The 22,648-nt window shown below is 39.0% G+C and overlaps 3 protein-coding genes across 3 annotated transcripts; all 3 read right to left on the bottom strand.

Annotated features, from left to right (window-relative positions):
- Positions 1 to 627: 627 nt before the first annotated feature.
- pfdn5 (prefoldin 5) lies at positions 628 to 2,844 on the bottom strand. The gene is made up of 6 exons (XM_044122115.1): positions 2,712 to 2,844; positions 2,417 to 2,519; positions 2,176 to 2,207; positions 1,228 to 1,302; positions 1,042 to 1,147; positions 628 to 878 (listed from the first exon to the last, which is right to left on the bottom strand). The coding sequence occupies exons 1-6, from the start codon at positions 2,775 to 2,777 to the stop codon at positions 793 to 795; spliced, it is 468 nt and encodes a 155-aa protein (XP_043978050.1). The 5' UTR covers positions 2,778 to 2,844; the 3' UTR covers positions 628 to 792.
- An 805-nt stretch (positions 2,845 to 3,649) lies between these two features.
- Positions 3,650 to 7,747, bottom strand: LOC122834240 (prefoldin subunit 5-like). Its single transcript, XM_044122478.1, has 6 exons — positions 7,357 to 7,747; positions 5,711 to 5,813; positions 5,487 to 5,515; positions 4,930 to 5,001; positions 4,501 to 4,606; positions 3,650 to 4,071 (listed from the first exon to the last, which is right to left on the bottom strand). The coding sequence occupies exons 1-6, from the start codon at positions 7,417 to 7,419 to the stop codon at positions 4,022 to 4,024; spliced, it is 423 nt and encodes a 140-aa protein (XP_043978413.1). The 5' UTR covers positions 7,420 to 7,747; the 3' UTR covers positions 3,650 to 4,021.
- A 105-nt stretch (positions 7,748 to 7,852) lies between these two features.
- Positions 7,853 to 22,124, bottom strand: espl1 (extra spindle pole bodies like 1, separase). Its single transcript, XM_044122476.1, has 32 exons — positions 21,977 to 22,124; positions 21,752 to 21,840; positions 21,262 to 21,564; positions 19,549 to 20,304; positions 19,168 to 19,269; positions 18,772 to 18,883; positions 18,523 to 18,650; positions 18,222 to 18,415; positions 17,863 to 18,105; positions 17,567 to 17,711; positions 17,108 to 17,267; positions 16,811 to 16,950; positions 16,371 to 16,505; positions 16,137 to 16,253; positions 15,886 to 16,057; positions 14,918 to 15,046; positions 14,659 to 14,815; positions 14,413 to 14,522; positions 12,828 to 13,960; positions 11,764 to 12,172; positions 11,441 to 11,572; positions 11,093 to 11,306; positions 10,802 to 10,989; positions 10,571 to 10,698; positions 10,014 to 10,136; positions 9,680 to 9,829; positions 9,419 to 9,586; positions 9,213 to 9,317; positions 8,994 to 9,109; positions 8,823 to 8,906; positions 8,319 to 8,483; positions 7,853 to 8,193 (listed from the first exon to the last, which is right to left on the bottom strand). The coding sequence occupies exons 2-32, from the start codon at positions 21,830 to 21,832 to the stop codon at positions 7,992 to 7,994; spliced, it is 6,501 nt and encodes a 2,166-aa protein (XP_043978411.1). The 5' UTR covers positions 21,833 to 21,840; positions 21,977 to 22,124; the 3' UTR covers positions 7,853 to 7,991.
- Between the last annotated feature and the right edge of the window lie 524 nt (positions 22,125 to 22,648).

Genomic DNA, 22,648 nt, shown 5'->3' with positions numbered 1-22,648 from the left:
AGTTTCTCTATTGAAACATTTAGATGCTTTTGGCCACACAGTTGGTCAAAATTGTAAGTTGTGCAGGAAAACGTTACATTTTTAGGACATGTTATCAATGCTGAGGGATGGTTCTTGTCCTCACAACATGTTTCTGCTGTTCAAAATATACCCAAGCCCACCACTAAGAAATAATTTATGTCCTTTTTGGGCATGATGTCATAATGCAGAAATTTAATTGCCAATTATTCTGTCTTTAAAGCCCCTTTAGAAGCCCTCAATCACGTTATGTTAGGGGAATTTTAAAGCCAAGTTAAAGTTGGCCTTAAAAGTTAATCTACTTTTTCTTTAATTAAAAATGTTTGTCATCAACAAAACTACACAGAATCCTAGCTAAAATTATTACACTGCAGTTTTGTCCTTCAAGACTAAAGATAAGTCGCCATACATCCAGTCTAGAAAAACTTGTACACCTTATGACAATATGCAGGTTTTTGCAACATTTATCATTTGGAATGGAGAAATAATCAAGAAAAGTCTCAAGCCTTACCTATTAGGATGAAAGTATTTATGATTGACAGATCTAACAACAAATAATGAGACAAGATTTTTTCTTTTTTTAACCCAGACTTAACTAGCTTTAATGACTGAAGTTGACAACAACTTTTTATTTAAATTTCTGCAAGTACACAAGGAGTCATGTATCCGGCCAACCTACACTTCAAACATGATTTGTGCCTTTTGCAACATCTTGTGAAGGCATACTTAAAAAAAAAGGTCTCTAATCCTGAATAGCTCAAACAGTTGATCCCATCAGGCCTTTGTGTTTCCAACCATCTGTGATGCCTGTTGACTCTGTTGTAATTGCTGGATCTTCAGATTCATTACTTCAATGACCGCTGCAAAACATAAAAAGTTATTTTTTCTTTTACCAATCTGCCAATAAGTGGGAAAAGTATTTACCTCTTTGTTAAATTACATAACTAACTGATTAACTACCTTTTTGGTTCAATTTAACTAGCTATGAAAATGCTCAGAGCTCTTGATTTATCCTCATATTACCTTGTTTCATAGCGTGTTTCTCTTGAAGAGCTGGCTGAATTTTCTCTATCTGCTTTGTGAGGAAGTCTATTTTACGCTTGAAGAATGCCTTCGAGTTCTCCACATTCTAGAAAGATAAAATATGATCAAGTACCATTTATTCTGACATAGTTGACAGTAGTACACATTCAAAAGCAAATATGTTACCTTTTCAACATAATATCCAGTCCCCACATCCACTAAGACGTGTTCCACATCATTTAACGTTCCAGGAACGTACATCTGGGTAGAAACAGTTAAGGATCTCCAACGATACACAACATTTTTCAATACACATTGTCTAGCCATAATGGGACCATTACTAGGTGAGGTCAACGCACAAATCATGTCCACCGTGGCACCTGTTAGTGGGTAGGATGTTGTAAATGGAAACTGAGCAATTTGTCCTCGAAGTTAATGTGTTAGCATAAATAAACTGGGCAACTAAATAAGGATTCTAATACATCTGATAAGGAATGAATTTTAAATTCTAAATGTAAAGTCTTTCATAGTGACAGTATTCCATGACAGTAGTGCCATAGAAGTATAATACACCTTGATATAAGCAAAACATTTTACAGAAATAATTTAAAGACCTTGGGAAAAGATTGAGGTGTAGCTTTGCTTCCAGATCTAAATCCAATGTAGCATCAGTGGGCTGTGTTTTACAAACAAGACTGACCCATTTTTGTCCCCACCTCGCATCTTGCAGGCCTTAAAATAATCTGATGCTAATATCTTAGTGCCAGATAGCGCAGCACACCCACTGTGGCCCAAGACACCATTCATCATGGAGTCATAATGTTACATCTCATAAGTGTGTATTGCACCATAAAGAAATATGTTTGCTGTCGCTTTTCATAGACATCTATAGATACAATCTTTAGTTTAGATGCATCAACGGGTGTAAAAGCTGTTTCCTTGAGCGGTGCAGCTTTACTTAAGATTGAAAACAATAAATCCATGATGTCAATAGAGGCTTGAGTTTAGTTTGAAAACTATATACACCTATAGATAAACAGCTAATAAGCTACCAGTGGCAGCATGTCTTTGATTCCTATTAGTCTTATTGCAGTATTCTGCCGGATTGATGGTGTAGTATGACGAAAAGGATACAGAACTGGTGAGAGGCACAAGCAACTCTTTTCCTGTTCAAGAAAAGAAAGCATAGTTACCAGCAACTGATAAAAGCCACATATACTCAGATAATTTAATCAATTATGAACCAAAAATAGCTGAACAATGAAAACTGCAATCCTGGGAATTAGATTGGTAATGTTAACATATTTGTTATAAATACAATTCAGTTTAAATTCCCTACATTCTCTTTCAGCAGAAATGTAATTAGTTTACGTACCCTCATTGTTTGGGTTCAGGACACTTAAGCTGTCTTTTGCTTCAACAAACTTGTTCTGGGCAATTTTCAGCTGACTTATGGAAGACGTCAAGAACTCAACCTCCTGAAATAAAACATCACTAATTAAAAGTGAGCCCAATAAAGGGAAGCAATGTGATATTAACACGCTGCAGCTGTATAAGAATCGACAGCAATAGCGTTGGAGCCATTTTCCTTTTAGTTGGGGGAAATACTGCCATATAGTCACATATGGCTGATAATCTAGTATCTAATACACTGAAAAAAGAAACAATACCTGGTCCAGTTGGCCTTTTAATCCTTCCAATTGAGGAAGGGAGAGGTCTGTAAGATTCACCGCCATATTGGAAGCGTGATGAGCAACGAGCTGCACTGGGTGCGCACCATTTGTCAGCCGGAGAACAGAGCGGTGCACCGGTTTGGCGGAGTTTATACATTACGTTTAGATACCCAAACATGCTTCGTCCAGAAAAACAGTGGGGAAACAAAGATATTTTTTTATAGGTGTAGCAAAAGGAAACATTAATTGAATAACGAATATGTACGGTAAATATGCAGACCATCGCAAATCCCATACTATGCCGCAGTATTAAGCAGCAGATAATGTCTAATACTGCCATCCTTTATTAAGCACGACCTTAATAATGTAATGAGCTCAGATCCCTTGGTTTTCCCTCGTTAGCTAAATACGTTGCCCTCGATTTTGAGATGTAATCTCCCCCGCCACCTCGTCATCGCTTTTACTCAAGCCACGCACCGGCTGACTGTTAAGAAGTATCTCATTAATTGTGCTTCCGACTGAGATGGAGCGAGATTAATCTAAAACACTGCCCCCTGTGGTCAAAATGGGATCCATCAACATTTTAGGCCAATGAAATTGAAAAACTCCAGTCTGGAAAGAATGAATCTGTTACACCGTTATTCTCATTTATGTTATCCAAGAGGGGATTTAATAATTGCGTCCAGGAGTTGATTGAAGCTTATTAATTCTTAAAAGCATTTTCTTTACTATTCAATGAAAAATAAAAATACTAAATAAATTATCTAAAAAAAAAAACCCTAAAAACCCCCCCCAGCATCACAAGCTAGGTCATTTTAGCAACAAAAAACAACAAAACAAACAAACAAACAAAAAAAACCAACCATAGGTTAAGTGATGTTTAAAAGATTCCTTTTAATATCCATATAGGACATAAACTTTATCTACAATCCTGTGTGTGTTTTAGTGTTACATAAATGAAAAATAATTAGTTTTTTTAAAAGTAACATTTAACAATAAAATTGTTATTTGTATCACAGCATGTTCCTCTACCACTACAATCAATATAACATGGGTTTTAACATACAGGTGAAACATTTTGAAGAAAACCCAACATACCGCACATCCGAGCCATTTCACCCAAAAAACAGGGCACAAAAATAAACCTTTAAAATATGACATTTTTAAACCAGCAACGGTATCTCAAACAACTCGAATGAAAACAATTAACTTAAGAAAACTAATAACAATTAAACTTCAGGTAGCAGAGCTATGCTTTATGTGAGTGCTGACACAATAACACCTGGATACCCGTAAGGCAGGTGAATTCATGACCCACGGTTGGCAGCTCCCGTTGTCAGAACAGACGCTTTCACTCCTGCAATAAAGAAAAACAATTTAAGCAATACACTGAAGTGAAACTTGAACGAAAGAGTTAAAAACAATGATTTAGGACAAATCTCAACCTATTTATGAAAGGATCATTATATCTGATGGCTGCTCATCGGTGTACAAATACATTTTGGGGTATGTATGTATAAAAATTTCTTATCGGGATATGAGCTTTTAACATGCAAAAACCCAAAGACTGAGGCAATGATTGGACAAAATGGTGGAAAAAGGTACAAATGTATAAATGAATGGCTGGATGTATAAACAGATGGTTAATGGAAAAAGATGAATGAATGGAAAATGGACAAACCGAGGGACATATGGAGGAAAAAATTGACTAGTTGATGGAAAAACACTGTATTAAGTGAGACAATAAAAACAGGAGATTCTTTTTTTAAGAGAAATCTCAGCTTACCCTTGATGATTAAACATTTCTCCTCAACAACTGACTCAACCTTTTCCACCTGCTTTGAGACGAGATCTATCTGCCGCTTTAAGAAGGCCTTGGCCTCCTCCGTACTCTACACAGGCAAAAACATAACAAGCTTTATGTACTGAGAATACACCTTCACTTGCACTTAAACTTTATTTACAGTTTCTTTTATTTTCACTGAATTGATCCTGTTCATTTGTGGATTTTTCACATTTTGCAGATCATTCAGTTTTTGAACTTTGTCTATTTATTAATCTCACTTTATTATTAAACAGACATAACGGATCCCGACATACAAAAAAAAAAAACCTACTAAACTACAGCACTGACTTACAAGATGTGATAAAAACACAATATGAAGTTATTAGTTCTAAATATGAGAACAAGCTTTCAAAAGGAAGCATGCATTACCTTTTCCACATGAAACCCGGCCCCGATGTTCACCATGACGTGGTCCGTGTTTAAAGCTCCAGGAACATACATCTACATCTACAGTTCAGGTCAAACACGGATTTGAAATCACTGCTCTTAATTTGTATCCCACCACATAGAAATCACCTTGGATCATATTTAGTTTAGTGGTAAGTTCGTCTTGCGAAGTCTCCTGGCGTTTAAATGAATGTGTGAACTCACTGATGATGAGGTGGTGGACTTTGTAAGGAAATGCATCATGCTTGTGTACTAGTGACATCTTTAAAGATCATACTGCGAAAAAGTTGACTATTGCTGCGTCATTTATTTTTGTCTAAATTGACCTTATTTTCTAAGACACTGAACGTTTGGGTTTTCATAATCTGTAAATCATAATTAGTAAAATATCCTCTTTATCATATTAAAATTCAAAGGCAGAAGCAGCCACTGATTTGACCATGTGTGTTCAATAAATCAACGCTAAAAGTAACGATGGCTGCCAGATGGACAGATTCAAACGTTTATTTTGATGAAATCACCAAAGACTCAAAGGATACATAGCTAGTGAGGGGCACAAGGAATTCTCCTGTTTGTGATAGGATAGAAATGAAAGGATGACTACACACACACACACACCCACACCCACACAAACTTTCATACTTCATCTCTGATAAACACTACAGACGTAAAATAATTATCCAACCATGCAAAGCTCGATGGACTATGACTAAAAAAAACTTTAAGAAAACTGATCCTACAGATAGCCCCTTAGTTCACCCACCATTTCTGTTTCTGCTCACGATCTCTAAGCTCTCTAGTGCGTGAGCGTACCGGGCCTGGGAGTCTTTCAGCTGTCTGACTGAACACACCAGGAACTCGGCTTCCTGAAAGAAACATCAACATGAATAAAAGAGGAGCAGGCGTCGACGCAAAACAAACAAACAAACAAACGAGAATGATTCCAAAACATTTAACATAAAAAGGACTTATGATGGTCGATTCATCTAGTTTTACCCAAGCTGAGCTCATTCTCATTACCAGATGGAAATTTAGTGACATTTAATACTTGATTTGGTATTAATTAGTTACCAAATATAAGCCAATAATATATATTCCCCCCATTTTATGTGTCCCAACAGCAAAGGAACAAGTTCTCAAATAGAGGGAGTGCAGTACGAGATCTGACACTGGATTATTAGAGTATAAATAATCAGAAGTGCTAATAGTACTGAACTTGCATAGTGCTTTTCCAGTCATACTGCTTCATATTGGAGCACATTCACAAACATATTGATAAGTGCCTTGCCCAGGAGGAAGCTGGAATTGAACCTGCAACCTTCCAATTAGAAGATCAACAAAGTTTCGCAGTATATAAATTATATGTATGGGAAAGGTTTCCAACATTGTACACACTCCACATCTATATTTGATATGAAACTTGGGGCTTCCCAGACACCTCAAAAATAAATAACTAAATAAATAAATAAAAAACAACTTTTTGTTTATTCCCAGTTAGAAAAATATGCAAAAAGCCAAATTCCAGCAACATCCCAGTATAAATGGTGTACATATATCAGCTTCTCCGCAACACCAAGCAGATCAATTACTGGTTTTAGTAAAAAATACTTTCTAAGTGGTTAATAATTTACCAAGAGGATTGACAGATTAATGGAACACCATTAGTTGTGAAACATGTTGCTATGGAGCAGAAATAATAAGTGAAGGGGCTGGGTTGCAAGTAATATCAAAATGGACTTTCATCAATAAGGCTGTTGTGCAGCATTTTTAATTATTTGATATGTATGGACATAAAGGCTGATATGAGAGACTCATAATCGACGGAAGAGATGGTTTGAGCTTCGATTTTAATCAAAATATTAGTTAAAATCTAAAGTGATAATTCAGACCTCAATAAAAAACGTAAATGGCTGTCGGCCAGTAAATTGGACTGATGAATCTGTCTCAGCGCTCCAGCTTTCAAGATGATTCTCTCTGTAAGAGGGAATTAGGTCAAAAGAGACATGACAGCCCTCGAGTTTTCATAAATTGATTTTTTTTCCCCCAAGACAAATCACAGCTTACGTTTTATATACCTAACATAATGAACAATTATATTATTTCCAGTCTAATAACTTTTGACTAACGCGAATCAAAGGTAGTCCTAGCCCTTTAAAATATTCAGGAGCTACAAATACGATGCAAATTTTAACGTCAGAAAATACCAAAGCTAAAAATTTGAAGAACCAACAGAAATCTCAAAACCATACTGCAATGTTGGTTTAAAGTCATTTTGTTCCACTGGCCTTTAGCATTCCCCTGGTAGTAGGGCGATTGCAGAAACATGAAGCTAATGGCGGCGTTAAATGATTCATCCCGTTTTATTCCAGGCCAGTGTCCTCATACACTAGAAACAAATAGATTAAAAACCTGTTGTAGTTGATTAAAGCACTCCAAACCAGGCTGAGAGAAGCTTGGGAGATTTACCGCCATGATGCAAAAGAGCCGAGAGAACTTTCATGTTTCGTACTAAAATGATTTGAAACACTGCCCCCATGTGGATGATCCAGGTTCTACATTAGAACTTTCATGCATGCTCCAGTCAGTCTTACCTACCGGTGCCTGCAGCCCTAAAAAGGGGGATTAAACATGAATACAAATAACTTATGACAAGCACATCAAATGCTTCATTTCCAGTACTTATTATTGCATGTTTTACAAGCCAACAACTTTAATAGCTAAGCTGTTTTAACTCCTATTCATTCTTACCAAAAATAAAGCATCAAACCAAGGGATGATGTAAAAAAAAAAAAAAAATACTTGCATCACCATTCAAAATGATTAATACTATATAGAGGTCTACAGTAAACCGCTGTATCTTTAAAAAGAAAAAAACAACAAAAAAAAACCCACTTGCATAACAGACTGAATGTGTCATATCATTTATTCAAAATATGTAGCAAGTTTAAAAAAAAAAATACTCAGAGTTCATAATAAAGCGTCATGGGGTTGGATAAACGAAATGTTTATTCTGTTTGCTGCCAGATATTTTAAGGCTTCCAGTCCTACTGCAGGTGGATGGGTAGCCCATAGATGACGGGTGCTGCTCCTATGAGGTATTTAAGGTGTGTGGCCTGACGCGATGAATCTATGAACTCCGGGAGCGGTGCTCCGGATCCTGCAGAGAACCAGGACTCCAGCAGGACCTTGGTGAAGCGATCGATGTCCCGATCAGTTACATCCCACAAGTTGCCCAAAATAAAGGGGCTAGGAGGAAAAATAACGTATTTAAAGACACCACAACAACTCAGGCCACGGAGTCAATGCAGACACACAGCCATCCCCAAAAATGAATTACTGCACGTGGATACAAGCAGAAAGATTCATCTCACCATCCTGATATGAGGTAGTCCAGAATGATGCCCTGTCCCTCCTGATTGCCTTTGACCGCCAGAGCAGCGCTGCTACAGCCCAGAAGCAGCGAGGCAGCTCTCATCTGCTGCTTGAGGACCGTCTGGCAGTCCAGAAACCTGGCTCCTGCTCCATGTCCCACATAACTACGGCACAAACGGGGACATTCAGTTTAAAAAAGAAAAATAGAAAAAAAAAAAAAGATACATAAACCAGAAACTGCTTTGTTTCCTCCAACTGATTCACAATAAGTTGCGCAACATTCATACAAATTTCAATAAATTAGATTTTTCTTTGAGTCTACTTAGTTAAAGCCTGGGAACATGAGTAGCAGTTGTTTTACATCTAAGATTTTATTTTCTTCATTTTTTTGACAGTGTTACAGATGAAAGAGTACAATCTGACTATCCCGTGAAGTTGATGAAACATTTTTAAGTCTTACTGTACATCTAATGAATATTACCAGAATATAATCTCAAACTCACATGTACATGTCCTGGGAAGCAACAGCTTCTTGTAGTTGTCCTGAGTCAGGAGCGACACCACACACACCCTGCCAGCCTAGATTACTTTCCCACACACACAAAAGGGTCATCAGTAATAGGTCAGAATGTAAACTGGTGACAGAAACGCATCTCATTTCATATTTGCCTCACGTGGAAAACCATTCCTTGAACCGATCCTGAGCATTTTTCAAATTGGCATCTGGGTCCAGAACGTAAAACACCTTCTTCAGGTCCACACCCTGCCTCAGGACGGACCGAGGATCCGTCTGACGAGGGAAACGCATCCCGTTAAGTTATCTCCACGACACACAGCTAATGCGCTACGAGTTGGATCAGCACCACAGATGGTACTAATGATCTAAACCTCACCTCCTTCTGAAAGCTCAGTGCGATCAGAGAATGCAGAGAAGGCATCCGGCTGATGGAGTGAGACTTCAGGGCTGTCATGCTCTCCCACGGCAACCTCTGAACATACTGCATTTAAAACGAGGGGTGGGAAGTGTTTCACAAATGCAAAAATTAGCTATATTTTACTTCTGACCAGCACAGGGTCGGTCAATGCAGGACGATCTGACCTTGTCCAGGATTAGAACCACGTGACCTTTGGCCTCCGTTCTCTCTGAGAGCTGAGACACTGCCGTGCGGAAAAGATGATCACAGGCCGTGTCCCATTTCGGGGAAAGTCCTGATCCAAATCTTTTAAGATCTTCTTCAGAGAGACAGCGAGAAGCTGAAAGCACAATCTAAGAGACAAAGAATGCGGGTTAGCAGTCGATAAACAACAAGATGGACCACAGCTTCGATCTCCAAGAAAAGAAGAGGAAAAAGCAATGTACCTTCAGCATCTTCTCACTCACAGCGACTCCTCTCCTAGATAAAGCCTTGCGAAGTTCCTTAGCCTGATCGGAGAGCTGTGGATCTTGTGCAAGTGGTAAAAAAAAGCTCTGCCAGCATCCGAGCATTTTCTCCATTTCTTTTAGCAGTTGCTGAAAAATGTCATTAATTGTTAAACATTTGGTAAGAACTGAAAAGTGAAAACCATGAAATATTAAATACTCTCTGTAGTTGAGTATTTTTGGAAATAATAGAGTATTAGTCATACACACACACACAAAACTCTCAGTTGTCATAATTCCACTAGACATCAGGTGACGCCACTAAAACCTTTACCTGAAGTCGACAGTCAAGAGCTCGGCGACCCTCCCACCACTTGGCTTTCTCAGCCACGCAGCTCACAACCTTTTGCTCTACCAGAATGCTGTCCATCTCCTGGACCAACCACCTAACGGTGAGCTTCACAACACAAAGACAGGGAACATTTTCATATGTAGAAAACCAAAACTTTACGACAAATTAATCATTTTAGCAGACAAAGAGTTATCTCAAAAACAATTTAATAATTCATCTCTGTAAGAATTTCTGTTCTCTAAAGATGATTTGATTCATTGATGTCGACCTAACGAAACGTTTATCATATTATAAAGGTGCATTCTGAAGAAAAAGTTTAAAAGTTTTACACTAGAGAACGAGACTGAAACGGCAACAGGGAATCCTTTAGGAAAGAGACATTTTATTTCATCTGGTATTGCTGATGAGCTCAATCGCGCTCAGTGAATGCAGCTTTACGAGTCTGCATTACTAATTTAAAATTACGTTTTAGATTATGATTTCTACGCATTCTTTGCTGAAAGTTGTTTAAACAGTAAAACATTTTTAATCCCTCTAACCTCTTGTCTGCAAGTGGAGATATGAAGAGTGATGGGGGAAGAGTCCTTCTCCAGACGTGTCAGCATTAAGCTTTCCCCCATTTCCCCTGGTTTTACTCCCAGCACGGACATCAAACACACCGTTACTCCTGAACACGAAGAGAGAGAAAAACATAGGGATCATTTATCTGTGCTCGAGTTCAGGGAAAAATATTTAAAGTTCAAAAGCTTTTGAGAATAAACGGTGTCTACCTGGTGGAAGCTGTTGGATTTGTTGGGTGAACTCTTGGCACGGGTTCTTGGGGAAGGAACAGAGGTCTGCCGTGGGGAAGGAAAATATGTCGTCCATCCGGCACAACTTCTCTCCAGTCAAACTGGGCTCGTTCAGACTCAGAGCATCCATTTTTTCTGGTAAAGTGCTGGACCTCTTTTTCAGTTTTCTAGATTAAAAAAATAAGAAGCAAAATTAATTTAGAAAATGAACTAGATTGATTTCAACTCAATAACTGAGACGCTTACGCAAGTTAAAAAATACAAACTTACAGGCGAGAGCTGTTTAAGTAGCGGATTGTGCGATGGCGACTGGTGACTCCCAGCGACTGGACGTGTAACATTGCTGTGCTTTTAGGGTCGCTCTCCCCTGTGGTCAGGGCCAGAAGAGTGCAGAGGCCTGGGTAGATTGTTGGACAGGGGAAGTGATGAAGAGTCAGCAGTGCCGAGTGCAGCAGAGCCTGAACATCCTCCACGGAAAGATTGTCTGAGGACCAAAACAAACAGGCGCAACAAAATTAACAACTTCAGTCTTTTCAATAGGAACATATTTTTATTAGATAAACTCTGCACAGGAATAAATTCTAAAAAAAAAAAAAAAAGAAACTTAGAGTCACGTACCTGGTGTGACGTCTGCGTGAGCGATGTTGGTTGATCGATCTTCTGCTGGACGGCCGTTGTTTCTCTTTTCAAGCAGCCCATCTTTCTCCAAATCACAGTACATATCCCTCCTCAGCACCTCAAAGTCGATGTCTGAGGACAGAGGAAAGATTTTATATCCATCACATCACGATTCCAAAACACTGGGATTCTGATTAAGAAAACTCAATGTGCTCTACGCTGAAACAAAACGTTTCAAGTTGTTTTACAACCTAAACTGATGTCAAAGATGGCAGCCGCTAGTCTCTTCTAATGTTTTTCTATCAAGAACAACAAACACATACTATTGTCTTTATCTGCAGCTGACCGATTCTCCTCAGCATCAGACGTCCTGAGCTGCTCGATGCTTATGTCTAGAACACCATCAGCTTCTTCCACGATAGTCCTCATGGTGTCCAGCTCATCCTGCAGTTCGTCAGTCTTGGATGGCTGTTTTCTGCTTCTTCCTCTTCTGCTGGACGCAGGCCGACGAAGCAAAGCCTCGTCCTCCTCAGAAGAGGCCAGGAGAGGCTTTGCCACGCTCGTTTTTGCCCTGGTCGGCCGCCTGGTTGCAGCCTTCTCTGCAGGTGGATCTGTGGCCGTCTTAGGATTAGCAGCAGCTCTTCTAGACGTTCGACTTTTACGCACATCTGCGGACACTTTGAGGTCTGCTTGGGCGGCTACGTCGGAGTCACTCTCATCGCTAAACTCAACCTGTGACAAGACGAGGAGGCAGTTTGATGATAAGACATCTAAAAGTTCATTTGAACAAATGGAAATCATCGAGAAGTTTGATTTACTTTAGTGAAACTTAGATTTATTACAGACTAAAGTGGAGGTGGACATTTATCATAATGTTCTTCAATAACTGTGATAAATTTCTTGATTTCGATTAATCGGTGTCGCAGTAAATTTAATTTAATGATGTTTAAAATCCATCAAAAATGTCTGCATTGTTGGCATTGCACGTTTGTCAAAACCAGCATTTGGGTTTTTTGCGGCTGCGATTGTTATTTCATGCAGTCACAGTTATACATTCACCTAAAAAAAAAAAAAAAGAGTAATGAATAGTTCTTTGTTACTTTTATTGTCATCTCAATAACATCACAAAATATTGTGATAAAACTAATTCTATATCACCCACCCCTAGTGTAAAGAATATCAGCTTTTTTCAATTTATCACACAATATTCCAGTAAAACATACAGAACTTTGTGGTTAAAATGCAACCATATGAAAAAATTAAAGAGATACAAAATAATTTTCTCCACTGCAAGCAATTAAAATATATATAGATATATATAAAATAATTTGCTAGAGCGGTGTCCAATCATCTTTATGTTCTGACAGTAAATCTGTTTTCTGCTCACCTTGTAGCGCGTTTTCTTGGTCCGTTTCGGAGCCGCGGGCACAGGAGGAACCTTGTTCTGAACTGGTGACACGTCTTCATACACATGAAACTGGATTTTAGTCGTACTCCTCGACACCTTCTGTACCGAAGCGTGGCATTGCACATTCTGAACAGGAGTGAAAGTCAAAGTGGGAACTACTGTGTTGAAATCAAATATGTCAGAAGAGGGCTTGGACTTTGTGACAACTGGCGTCATGGGAACCAGACTCTTTGCTTTGGCTGAGGGGCAGGGAAATTGGATTTTGGATTTGGCCGCTTTGACTTTTTTTGGCTCCTGTTTTTTCTCAGCAGCATCCGGGCTTTGAATGGAGGCTTTGGTCTTCTTTAGTTTTGAAGGTGGGACTGATTTCTCCCCGGACTCGATGTCATTCGGCTCCTTTGGTGCGTTCCATGCCCAGGTCTTTGAAAACAGTTCCTCAGGCCTGCAGCCTTTTTTGGCTGCTAAACTCATCAGTAAAGCAATGGCCTTGGTTGCCATCAAATGCGCTCTTACAGGTTGCAGTGCAGGAGAGGATGTGGAATCCATAAATGCAAGGCCGGCATCTAGTATTTTCCACAAGCCAGAGACCTTGTTGGCCTTTGTCTTAAGTTCGGCCTGGGCCATGCTCAGGTACACACGGCCCACCACGTCCTGCATCAGGGACGGTTTGGAGATGCCTCTTGCAGGGTCGCAGGGAGGGAAGAGCTCAGTCAGCTTCTCCTTGAGTCGCATGGTCACGTTTTTACAGCAGACTAAAGTTGCCCAGTGAAGCTTAGAAGTAACACTGAGGTCATTTGGATCAAGCTGAAGAGCAAGCGCCGCCTGCGTTGCCGCCCAGTGAGCCGAGGCTCGGCCTAACCACGGCTCTGAGCAGCAGGAACACTGACAGTCAGGTTCATGTGTCAGAGAGGAGAGCCAGCGCAGAGGTGGAGCTTTAAGGGGAGGAGAGCTGGCCACATCGTTCACGACCACTTCTTTGGTGCTCCACCTGATGCTCAAGATGTCCTTTAGCTCATTTTCCATGGATGGAAGAGGCGACTGAGGTCTTCGAGCAGGACGACCTTTTCTCGGTTTGATTTTGACATCCGTCCTTTTAACCTGATCTGACAAATCTAAGGGAAAGAGAAAGAGAAGTAAAAGTGTTTCTATTAATTTCTGATTAATAATCCTGTCACATTCTGCTTCTCAGAGGACCCATATTTACCTAGTCACCACATACACCGAGACGAATGTCAAAAGTAAAAAGTCTTAAGCTAAAGTGTTATAAAACTGCAAAAAAGAGTAGCATCTTGCCATTTCTGCAAGAGCATTTAAGAGAAGATCCAGTCCTTTTAGTTTCACAATTTTCTAATCATTTGTGAAACTGAATTTTTGGTTTTAGTTATCCATGAGCTACAATCATCAAACTTGCAAGAAATAAAGGCTGACATGTTTAACTCTACATGTCAAATTTGTATGAGCTTTACATGGAACTTTTTCTGTTTTTACAATATTCATAGTTTTTGATGTACCAGTAATAGGAAAGCAGCTCCTTTTGAACCGATTCATCAGTGTGTTCACATACCTGTGTCGTGCTCCAGGAGGGTTTTGACAAAATTCAGATCTGTTCGACTTTCTTCCGTTTCCCCCTGCATCAGCTCCAATTCTGCTTTAAGCACCAAGAACTCCACACATCTTTAAGAAATAAACAAAGCAAACAAGATAAAAAAACCCAAAACTAACTGCATATTAGATTTACTGCATTACTTGTGCCTAATAAACGAACATAACCAAATTAGAATCAGAGCCCTGTGTGGCTCCCCCTGCATACCGGCCAAGTGCTTGCAGCTTGATGGCCAGTTTCAGGGCTTCTAAACACTGGAACCTGGCATCATTGATGGCACCGGAGCTGCTCCGCACGGCGACCAGCTTTCCAGTGCAGCTCAGCAGCTCTGACAGCAGCTGCCACTTCATGACCAGGTTTTCTCCTAGTTAAAGACGAGAGACGGCGATGAGATCTGGCTGTTCTTGACAAAAGCCAGAAACAGGAAGAGAGTCTTGTTATGGGGGAAAATGTCTTTCAATAATACCTTGGTGAACAAAGCGCAGTTCTTCGTTATGTGCAGTGTTCCCATACAGGCCTTTTCCCACTAAAGTGATCAGCAAGCTGCAGAGAAGCTTAAGTCCCTCATATATGGCAGTATCAGGAGAAGTTATACCTGAGATAAACACAACATATCATTACTTGGCTTAAAAAAACCCCAAAAACATATTAATACAGCCCCATACCAAAGTATTTACACCCATTTAACATTTTTATAGGTCAGGTTACATCCATAAATGCCAGGGGATATTTTGTGGAGTTTATGCAGTAGATCAAACTAAAGTAGTGCAGAGTGGTGAGGAGAACATATAGATTATAAGTGCAATGTGATTTTCTTCCGTCAACCTTTTCAAGTCAATTTGTAGGACCAGTGTTAGCTGCATGTGCAGCAGCTAGTCTTTAGGGTTGTGTCTCTGCACATTAACAGAGAACACATTTTGCCCATTTGTCTTTGCAAAGTAGCTTTATAATTCATTTCAGCCAGAGTGGAGAGATGACATCTGATAACCAGTATTCAAGTTGCTACATACATTAAAATTGGATTTAGGCCTGAACTTTGACTAGGCCATCTTATATGAAAAAACTTAAATAAAACTTCTGATATTTCATCCAAAATATGAATATCATATTCATAGTTTGGCTAAACTTTGCTTAAAACTTCATCCCAGCGTAAAGTCACACAGCTGGACTAATTAGGTGATTTTTCCTAGTAATTCAGTGAACTGAAAACTATTTGTCATGCATTTGCATCTTCAAACCTTTAAAGACTTTTTACTTGTTTAAAACAACATCCCCATTTCCCTTCTCTTCACCCATGTGCTACTTTTTGTTGATCCATAACAGACAACTAAAACACACTGAAGCTTATAGTATTAGAACTAAAAGAAGGTTCAAATGTTTTGAATACGTTTGCAGACATTTAGATGCAAAAGTACTGCATAAATCTCCACTCACCGTACTGAGAGATAAGGTTTCTTTGGGCTTGAGGCAGCTGCGTCACGTCCAGATTCAAATAGGAGCTGCAGGTCTGCAGAGTCTGCGCTCGCAGCAGGTACCACTTCTTTGACTGCTTTTCGTCATTTACTTCTTCCAGCACTTGACACAGATAAGGGAGTCCAATGCTGACCTAAAATATAAGCAAAAAACACAGGATCAGTACAATAACCTGACTAATTAACCTTGCTGGATGTGCAAAGATTGCATACCTGTCCTACGCTGTAGAAGTACTGAGCCTTTAACAAGATAGCCAGATTAGCCAGAAATGGAGGACCATCATCTTTGGTGTTTGAAGAAAGCATTTTCAGTGCTTCCTCTATTGGGGCCTTGAGATAAATCATAAGTGGATTACAAGAGTTATATGGCAGATTTAAGAAAAAACAAAACTACCTGTTCCACTTTCTGTTTAATAAACCAAAAACAAAAAAAAAAAAACAATTCACCAGAGCGAGGTCAGCAGAGCCCAAGTCCAGGAGGACGCTGGCTGTTTGACAGAGAGCTGCAGCACAATAATCAGTATCGGCAAGTTCACGGGAAAATTTAATCACAAGGCGGTACGCCTCCAGAGCCTTCAGGGGCTGTATCAGAAACAAAAAAATTGATAATTTTTACCTTTTAATCCCATATAACTATTCACAAATGCATGCCATAAAACATCTCAAGATCAAATGTAGTTTCTCTCTTTCTAGAATTGTTAAAATAATAAACACCTCCAACTAATTCAATTCAGTCAAGATTAACATTGGGTTGTTTTTTAAACCCATGATGCATACAGAACAGGGCGATGACGTAATAAAAGAAAAACAGCATGCACTTAATTTTACAGCTAGACAGAAAATGAGCAAAGGAGATGCAATAGTTATGATCCATTTGTTGCCATTACCTTCCCAATGAGTCTGAAGAGAGCAGCAGCAGAAGATATGGAGCTGCAGGTCTGCTTAGCGTTTCTGACAGCAGGCACGGCTCGATTCTTAAAAAGGTCACTCCAAAACGCCAGAGCTTTTTCTAGTGGCTGACACAGCTCTTAAAAGTGAGAGAAACAAGAAATTTATTCATACTGTACTGTGACTAAAAAAAAATAAATAAATCCCATAAGCCTACAGCAACGACTCTACAACTGCAACCAAAGTCAATTAAAATTCTAAGAGAAAGAGGATCAAATAAAAATCAGCCACTTTACTTTTTTCTGCAGACATGTTCAGGTGAAGCCCTTCATACACCAGAGTTTTGTCCTGTCTCTTCTGCTTGTCTTCATAATCAAAGTCATTGTTGCCTACAGGATTGGTTGCATCCTCTATGTTTTTACGCAGCTCTTTACGTTTTTTATCATCTTCAATGGCCTGGTGAAAAAAGAAAATAATTTACAACATTTTACAAAGTGTTGAGTCAAAGCTGATGTCTAAACGACGAGACGTGGGTCGACGTTAAAATGTTGCTTTTTCAAAGCTTTAAAGGTGTTGTGAAGAAGTCAAAAATCAGTTTAACAGAGAATAGATACAATGCTGCCAACATTTCTAGGGGGTGAAAAACAGTAAAGGTGTTGAAACTAATTGACCGCCCATCCATCACTCCTATTCTCGTAATGCCCAAAAAAAAAAAAAAAAAAAAAAAAAAAGGCAAAAACACAAAGATCAATCACCGCCTGCAGGTTCTTCTCCAGAGTGCAAATATAAAGCCAGAGTGAGGCTTGTGCTTTGTCATCTTTCAGTCTGTCAGCATTTTCTGAATTCTCTGGTTCTTCGTCAAGAAGCCGTAAAGCTTCGTTGGTGAAATCAACGGCCATGCTGTGTTGGCAGAAAAAGCAAACAAGAACTAATCAAGGTAGTTCTGTGGTATCAATTAGTTAAAAAAAAAAAAAAATAATAATAATAATAATAAAAAAAAAGACACTTATGGACGACGGTTCATTATATATTCCGTAATAAAAATGATTACCAGTCAGTTTGCTCACTGAAATCCTGGAAGCACACCACTTGGGCCATTTCACAGAGGTAGACGGCACGTAGATGTCGGTAAGCACTCTCCTCCTGGCAGATGTCCAGCAGATCACAGAGCGTGTTGTAACGTTCTTGAGCCGTGTCTCTGGTCGACTCCTTATAGGCACGCAGCTCTTCATCCAAAAGGCACAGCATGACTTTCTCCTCAAGGACGTCGGCACCGAAACCATCACGTAAAGTCCTGATTTTAACACAAACAAATGCAAGGTCGTTTTGTAAATTAATATTAAAATTTACATACAAAAAAAGAAATATATATATATAGATATATATATAAATAAAACTATTTTTCTGTACACAAGTCTTATATCCTCGTCATCTTTACAGGCGCCGTCACCCTTTGTTTTGACCCAAAGAGAGATGGGCTCAGCCATAAGAGTTGTCATTTGGTCCCCCAGGGCCTTCAGCCACACGATTATCCAGTCAAGCGCTCGCTGCAGTTTTCCAGCCCGCCGTGAAGTTTTCACGGCCAGCATGAAGGGTCGACTTAACTGGTTTGCCACAACAGAAATAATAATAATTTAAAAAAAAATTCAACTAAATATGCAGTATATGTAACGTGGAGTCCAGTAGAGAGGATCGTGTTTGACAAACTTACTCTGTCAGCTGAAAGCGTGTTGGGCCATTTCCTGATCAGATCCTTGCAGACGATTTCCACCAGCGCGAAGGCCTGCTCATACAGGCACCGATTGAACAAGCAACAAGCCAAATTGCTCACAGCAACCACTATAGAGCAGATTATGCACAACAGCTATGACAATCAAATTACATTCAGATGGCTACAAAATGATGCAGCAGTTTCAGAGTCAACTTGACAATCCATATTGAAAAGAAACAAACCGGTCACCTGATTTGCTCAAAAGGCTTTCATTTAACAACTTGTGAAGTTCAGTCATCAGCAGCCCAGTTGTTGATTTGCAGTAGAGCACAATCCTGTCCAGGGTGTCACTGTCCTCCAGCTAAGTACAACAAATCAGACGTGTTAACTCAAAACCAAACGGTGTGTGCATCTAGAGTTGATTCTTACAGAGTTTTTGTTTATTTTTTCAAAAACAAAAACAAACAAAAAAAATCTGATTTGGTGTAAGCTTTTTGAACTTCAGAAAAGTTTACACAAGATTTTAAAATTGTTGGCCAATTTTGAAATACCTGAAAGATAGCAAAATATCAATGTTATTTGTGTTGAGATACATTTTTTTTTTTTTTTTTACGTTTTGCAAACAGTTTTAAATGCAAAGTTTACCTGTGATGTCTTCATGCTCTCATACGCCAATGCAAAGCTGTGGTAAATGTTCAAACAAAGTGACTTTCGCATCTTTTCCCCCACCACTTTAAATTCTGAAACCTAGGAAAGCAAGAAAATTATAGTTTTTTTGTTTCTTCTACAGTATATTCGAACACATATCTTTAAACCTAATACAGTGTCTCTCAATTCCAGTTTCCAGGGACCACTGCCTTGTGCGTTTTCCCTTCTAACAGGATGCTGCAGCACTTGATGATGCCGAGGTAGTCATGAAATCATTTGAATCAGGTGTTATGGAACAGAGACATCTAAAATATGCAGAGCAGTGGTCCCTGAGGACCAGAATTGAGAAACAATGACTCATCAGGAGACAACACTAACCTTATGAAGCATTTTCAGTGTCCGCTCTTGGTATTCCTCCAGAAATGAAAACAGAGCCAGTAGCTCCGCTCCACTCAGCATTTTGCTGTGTCCATTTTCAACAGCCCATACCAACAGGTTGCAAACTTCAAGAACTGCGTGACCTTCTCTGAAGTCCAGCTCAGTTGAAACAGATCTTAAGATTCTAGCACAGTGTTTCAAAGCCTCCTGACATTCTTCATCAGCCTTCTTTGTTGAGTGAATCATTATTCCCCATTTGCAGAGAACCAGCGGTGTCGTTGGAAAGCCAACACGGTTCACAGTCATGCTCTCCATGTCAGTCAAGAAGCATTGGGCTAGATTGTGGTAGCCGACCTTACAGATCACCTTCACTGACAGCAATATAATTTCAGATAGCGCATAATGACGTGATATCGGTAAACGTCGAATTTTCTCCCCTTTTTCACAGGTTTCACTCTCGGCATTAGTTCTCTTAACCATTGTTTTTATTTCCTCCAGAAGATATGAAGCATCCTCAATGGTCAGGACTTCACAGCTACTCTCAAATGCAGTGATGGCATCTTGCATGTATTCTGAGCTTTTCAAGGAAGCAGGAGTCTCCATTTCCACCTCCAGCAACAATAAGAAGCTATAAGTTAGAATCTGCCAGCGCAGTTTATCTCGAGGATTCAGTGCATTCTTTTCTTTAGCAGCAGAGAGGCCGTTCCAAAACACCGTGAAACAGCTCCGCAAGAGAACATTGCAATCCTCTCCAGTCTACAAATGACACAAAACACATTAGAGCTGACAATGTCAATGTCAGCAAGGATGGATTTTAAAATACAACACATATCTCCAGTCAAAAATGTAGAATCTCCATCAGCATTAATATATTATTTTGGGCTTTTAATGATGACTGAACTGTTGATTTTTTTTTTCCAATATTCCAAATTGGAGTACCAATATTTCAAAGATTTTGACAAAAACTCAAAAGTTTAAATTTGCAGCATCCCTTTCAGTTTGAAAAATAAATACATGTTCCCACTGTCTTGTCTCAGCATGTTGCACCTCAACCACAGGTTCTCTGTAGACATAAACAAGTTCCTGGCATAATTGTGCTTAGATATTTTATAATTTTTCTTGTCAGATATATTTCATTGGTATATTTTTTGGCAAAGACCAAGCTTTTAATTACAAGCCACAAATTGTCTATATGATTATGATAGAATAAATGGGTTGCACATAAATACTAACAACCCACCTTTATTTGTGGTCATCAGACAGAACTAATCATTGAGAATATGTTTGGAGGAGTTAGGGCTTTCAAAATGTAACATTGTAAAACTGTCATGTATAGTGGTGGTAGCGTATTACTGAGGGTCGTCTTCACGGGCTGTGGTAAAGGTGTGTTGAACAAAAAGATAAATCATCAAGAAGAAGGACAACCTATAAATTATCAAATGCAATCTCAAATCAACAAAACTTGTTAAAGAAAACACAGCTTAACTATAAATTTCTGGAACAGGCACAATCTCAGGGCCTACAAGCTGGATTAGTACCAGGGAATCTAACTACTTAAATAATCTCTATAAGCAGCATTTTCAAAAATAAAGCCAGAATTATGCCATAAACTTGTTGGGGACTGCAAAAACTGTTGTTCCTATGTAAAATTCCTTATTAAAAGACCCAAATAAACAACATTTAAATCAAAGATGACTGCCACTCGATACACACCTCTTGTGCTTTTGAAATCCTGTAGCAAAGGATTCCAGCCAGTTGACCGCAAAGAGCGTATTCCCCTAAGGAGCATAGGTTCTTGACAACATGGAAAAGGATCATCTCCATATATAACGGACTGTGCCGCGGCACAATCTTTGCATAAGTATCATAGGCATGAAGAATCAGCTCCACCAAAGTCACCAACTCCTTGGCGTGGTGAGAGTGACAGGATGCAAGTCCAAGCTGATGGTTACAAGCTCTGATAATTCTGTCGCATAGTACGCGAACATGAAGTCCAGGATTACTATTCGCATATTTCTAAAGAAGAAGATGAAAAGGAAACACGGTTACGTTTTACTGTAAGAAAATATAAGTCAATTTAACACAGAATGGATGGATTTTTGTAGGGTAACTGATTAGTTAATGCTTAGGGAATGTAATTTACAGTCGAACTTATTCACGTAAATCTGCAGGTAAAATGTAAGCATTTGGTTGTTATGCCAACCTGAAATTCCTGAGACAAAAGCCTCGTCTCTTCAACAGAGACGGTCCTCTTGATGTAGTCTTCCACTTTCAAACACTTCATGTCGCCTCCTGTAAAAGACAAATCATTAAACGATACCTCCTGCCCAAACCGTGTCTAATAAAGTGACTAGCTACTATTTATGTCCCCGCGGTTAGTATTTAGCTAAAGTCTTAAAGTTTTAAAACAGTAGCAACATGAACTTACTTGATGTGTTCACTATTGGCGGAAATGTCGTCCTCACGGCCGAAAAAATAGATAGTTGTTCCTCATAACAAAAGTTTGAGAAGGAGCTTTTAATGTAAATTTCAGTTACTTAAGTGCCAACGGCACCCGCGGCCCACTGTTTTTGAATGGTCTCAGCGAACCAATCACAAGCCGCCAAAAAAACGATTGGAATTATGGGTGTTTTATTTTTAAAGAAACATACACAGGCCTGTATATTTTAACTATATTCTGTATGTTTCGGCTATTTCTTTCAGATATTTAAATAGATAGCACGTCTTCATTACAGTTACTCGTTACGTTTTTATAGAGTGCAACAGGTTTAAATATTAGGTAAACTAATTCACTGGTCAATTGAGACAGGTTTAAGAGGCGACCATTATTACAGAGAAAATATGCTAAAACTTTTACAATTTATCATGTTTATTTAGTTTTAGAAAAAGTTATTTAACATAGATGTCTAGTGTGCAAAAATATATTTTCTTTTAATGTAAATATTCAAAAAACAGTACATTTTGAATGTATTCATTTTCTTCTTTTACCCTCATGATTTAATTCATGCCGCAACATCAAATGCTATGCAAAAATCTTGAACACCCTTCATTTGGTCTTTAGATATTCTTCAATTTTTATTCTAAAGTGAAGATCAAAAAC

This window comes from Gambusia affinis, linkage group LG07, assembly GCF_019740435.1.
Source record: "Gambusia affinis linkage group LG07, SWU_Gaff_1.0, whole genome shotgun sequence".
In the NCBI taxonomy this organism is placed as follows: domain Eukaryota; kingdom Metazoa; phylum Chordata; class Actinopteri; order Cyprinodontiformes; family Poeciliidae; genus Gambusia; species Gambusia affinis.
The sequence above is the reverse complement of the archived record's forward strand: the minus strand, read 5'-3'. Positions and strand labels throughout refer to the sequence as shown.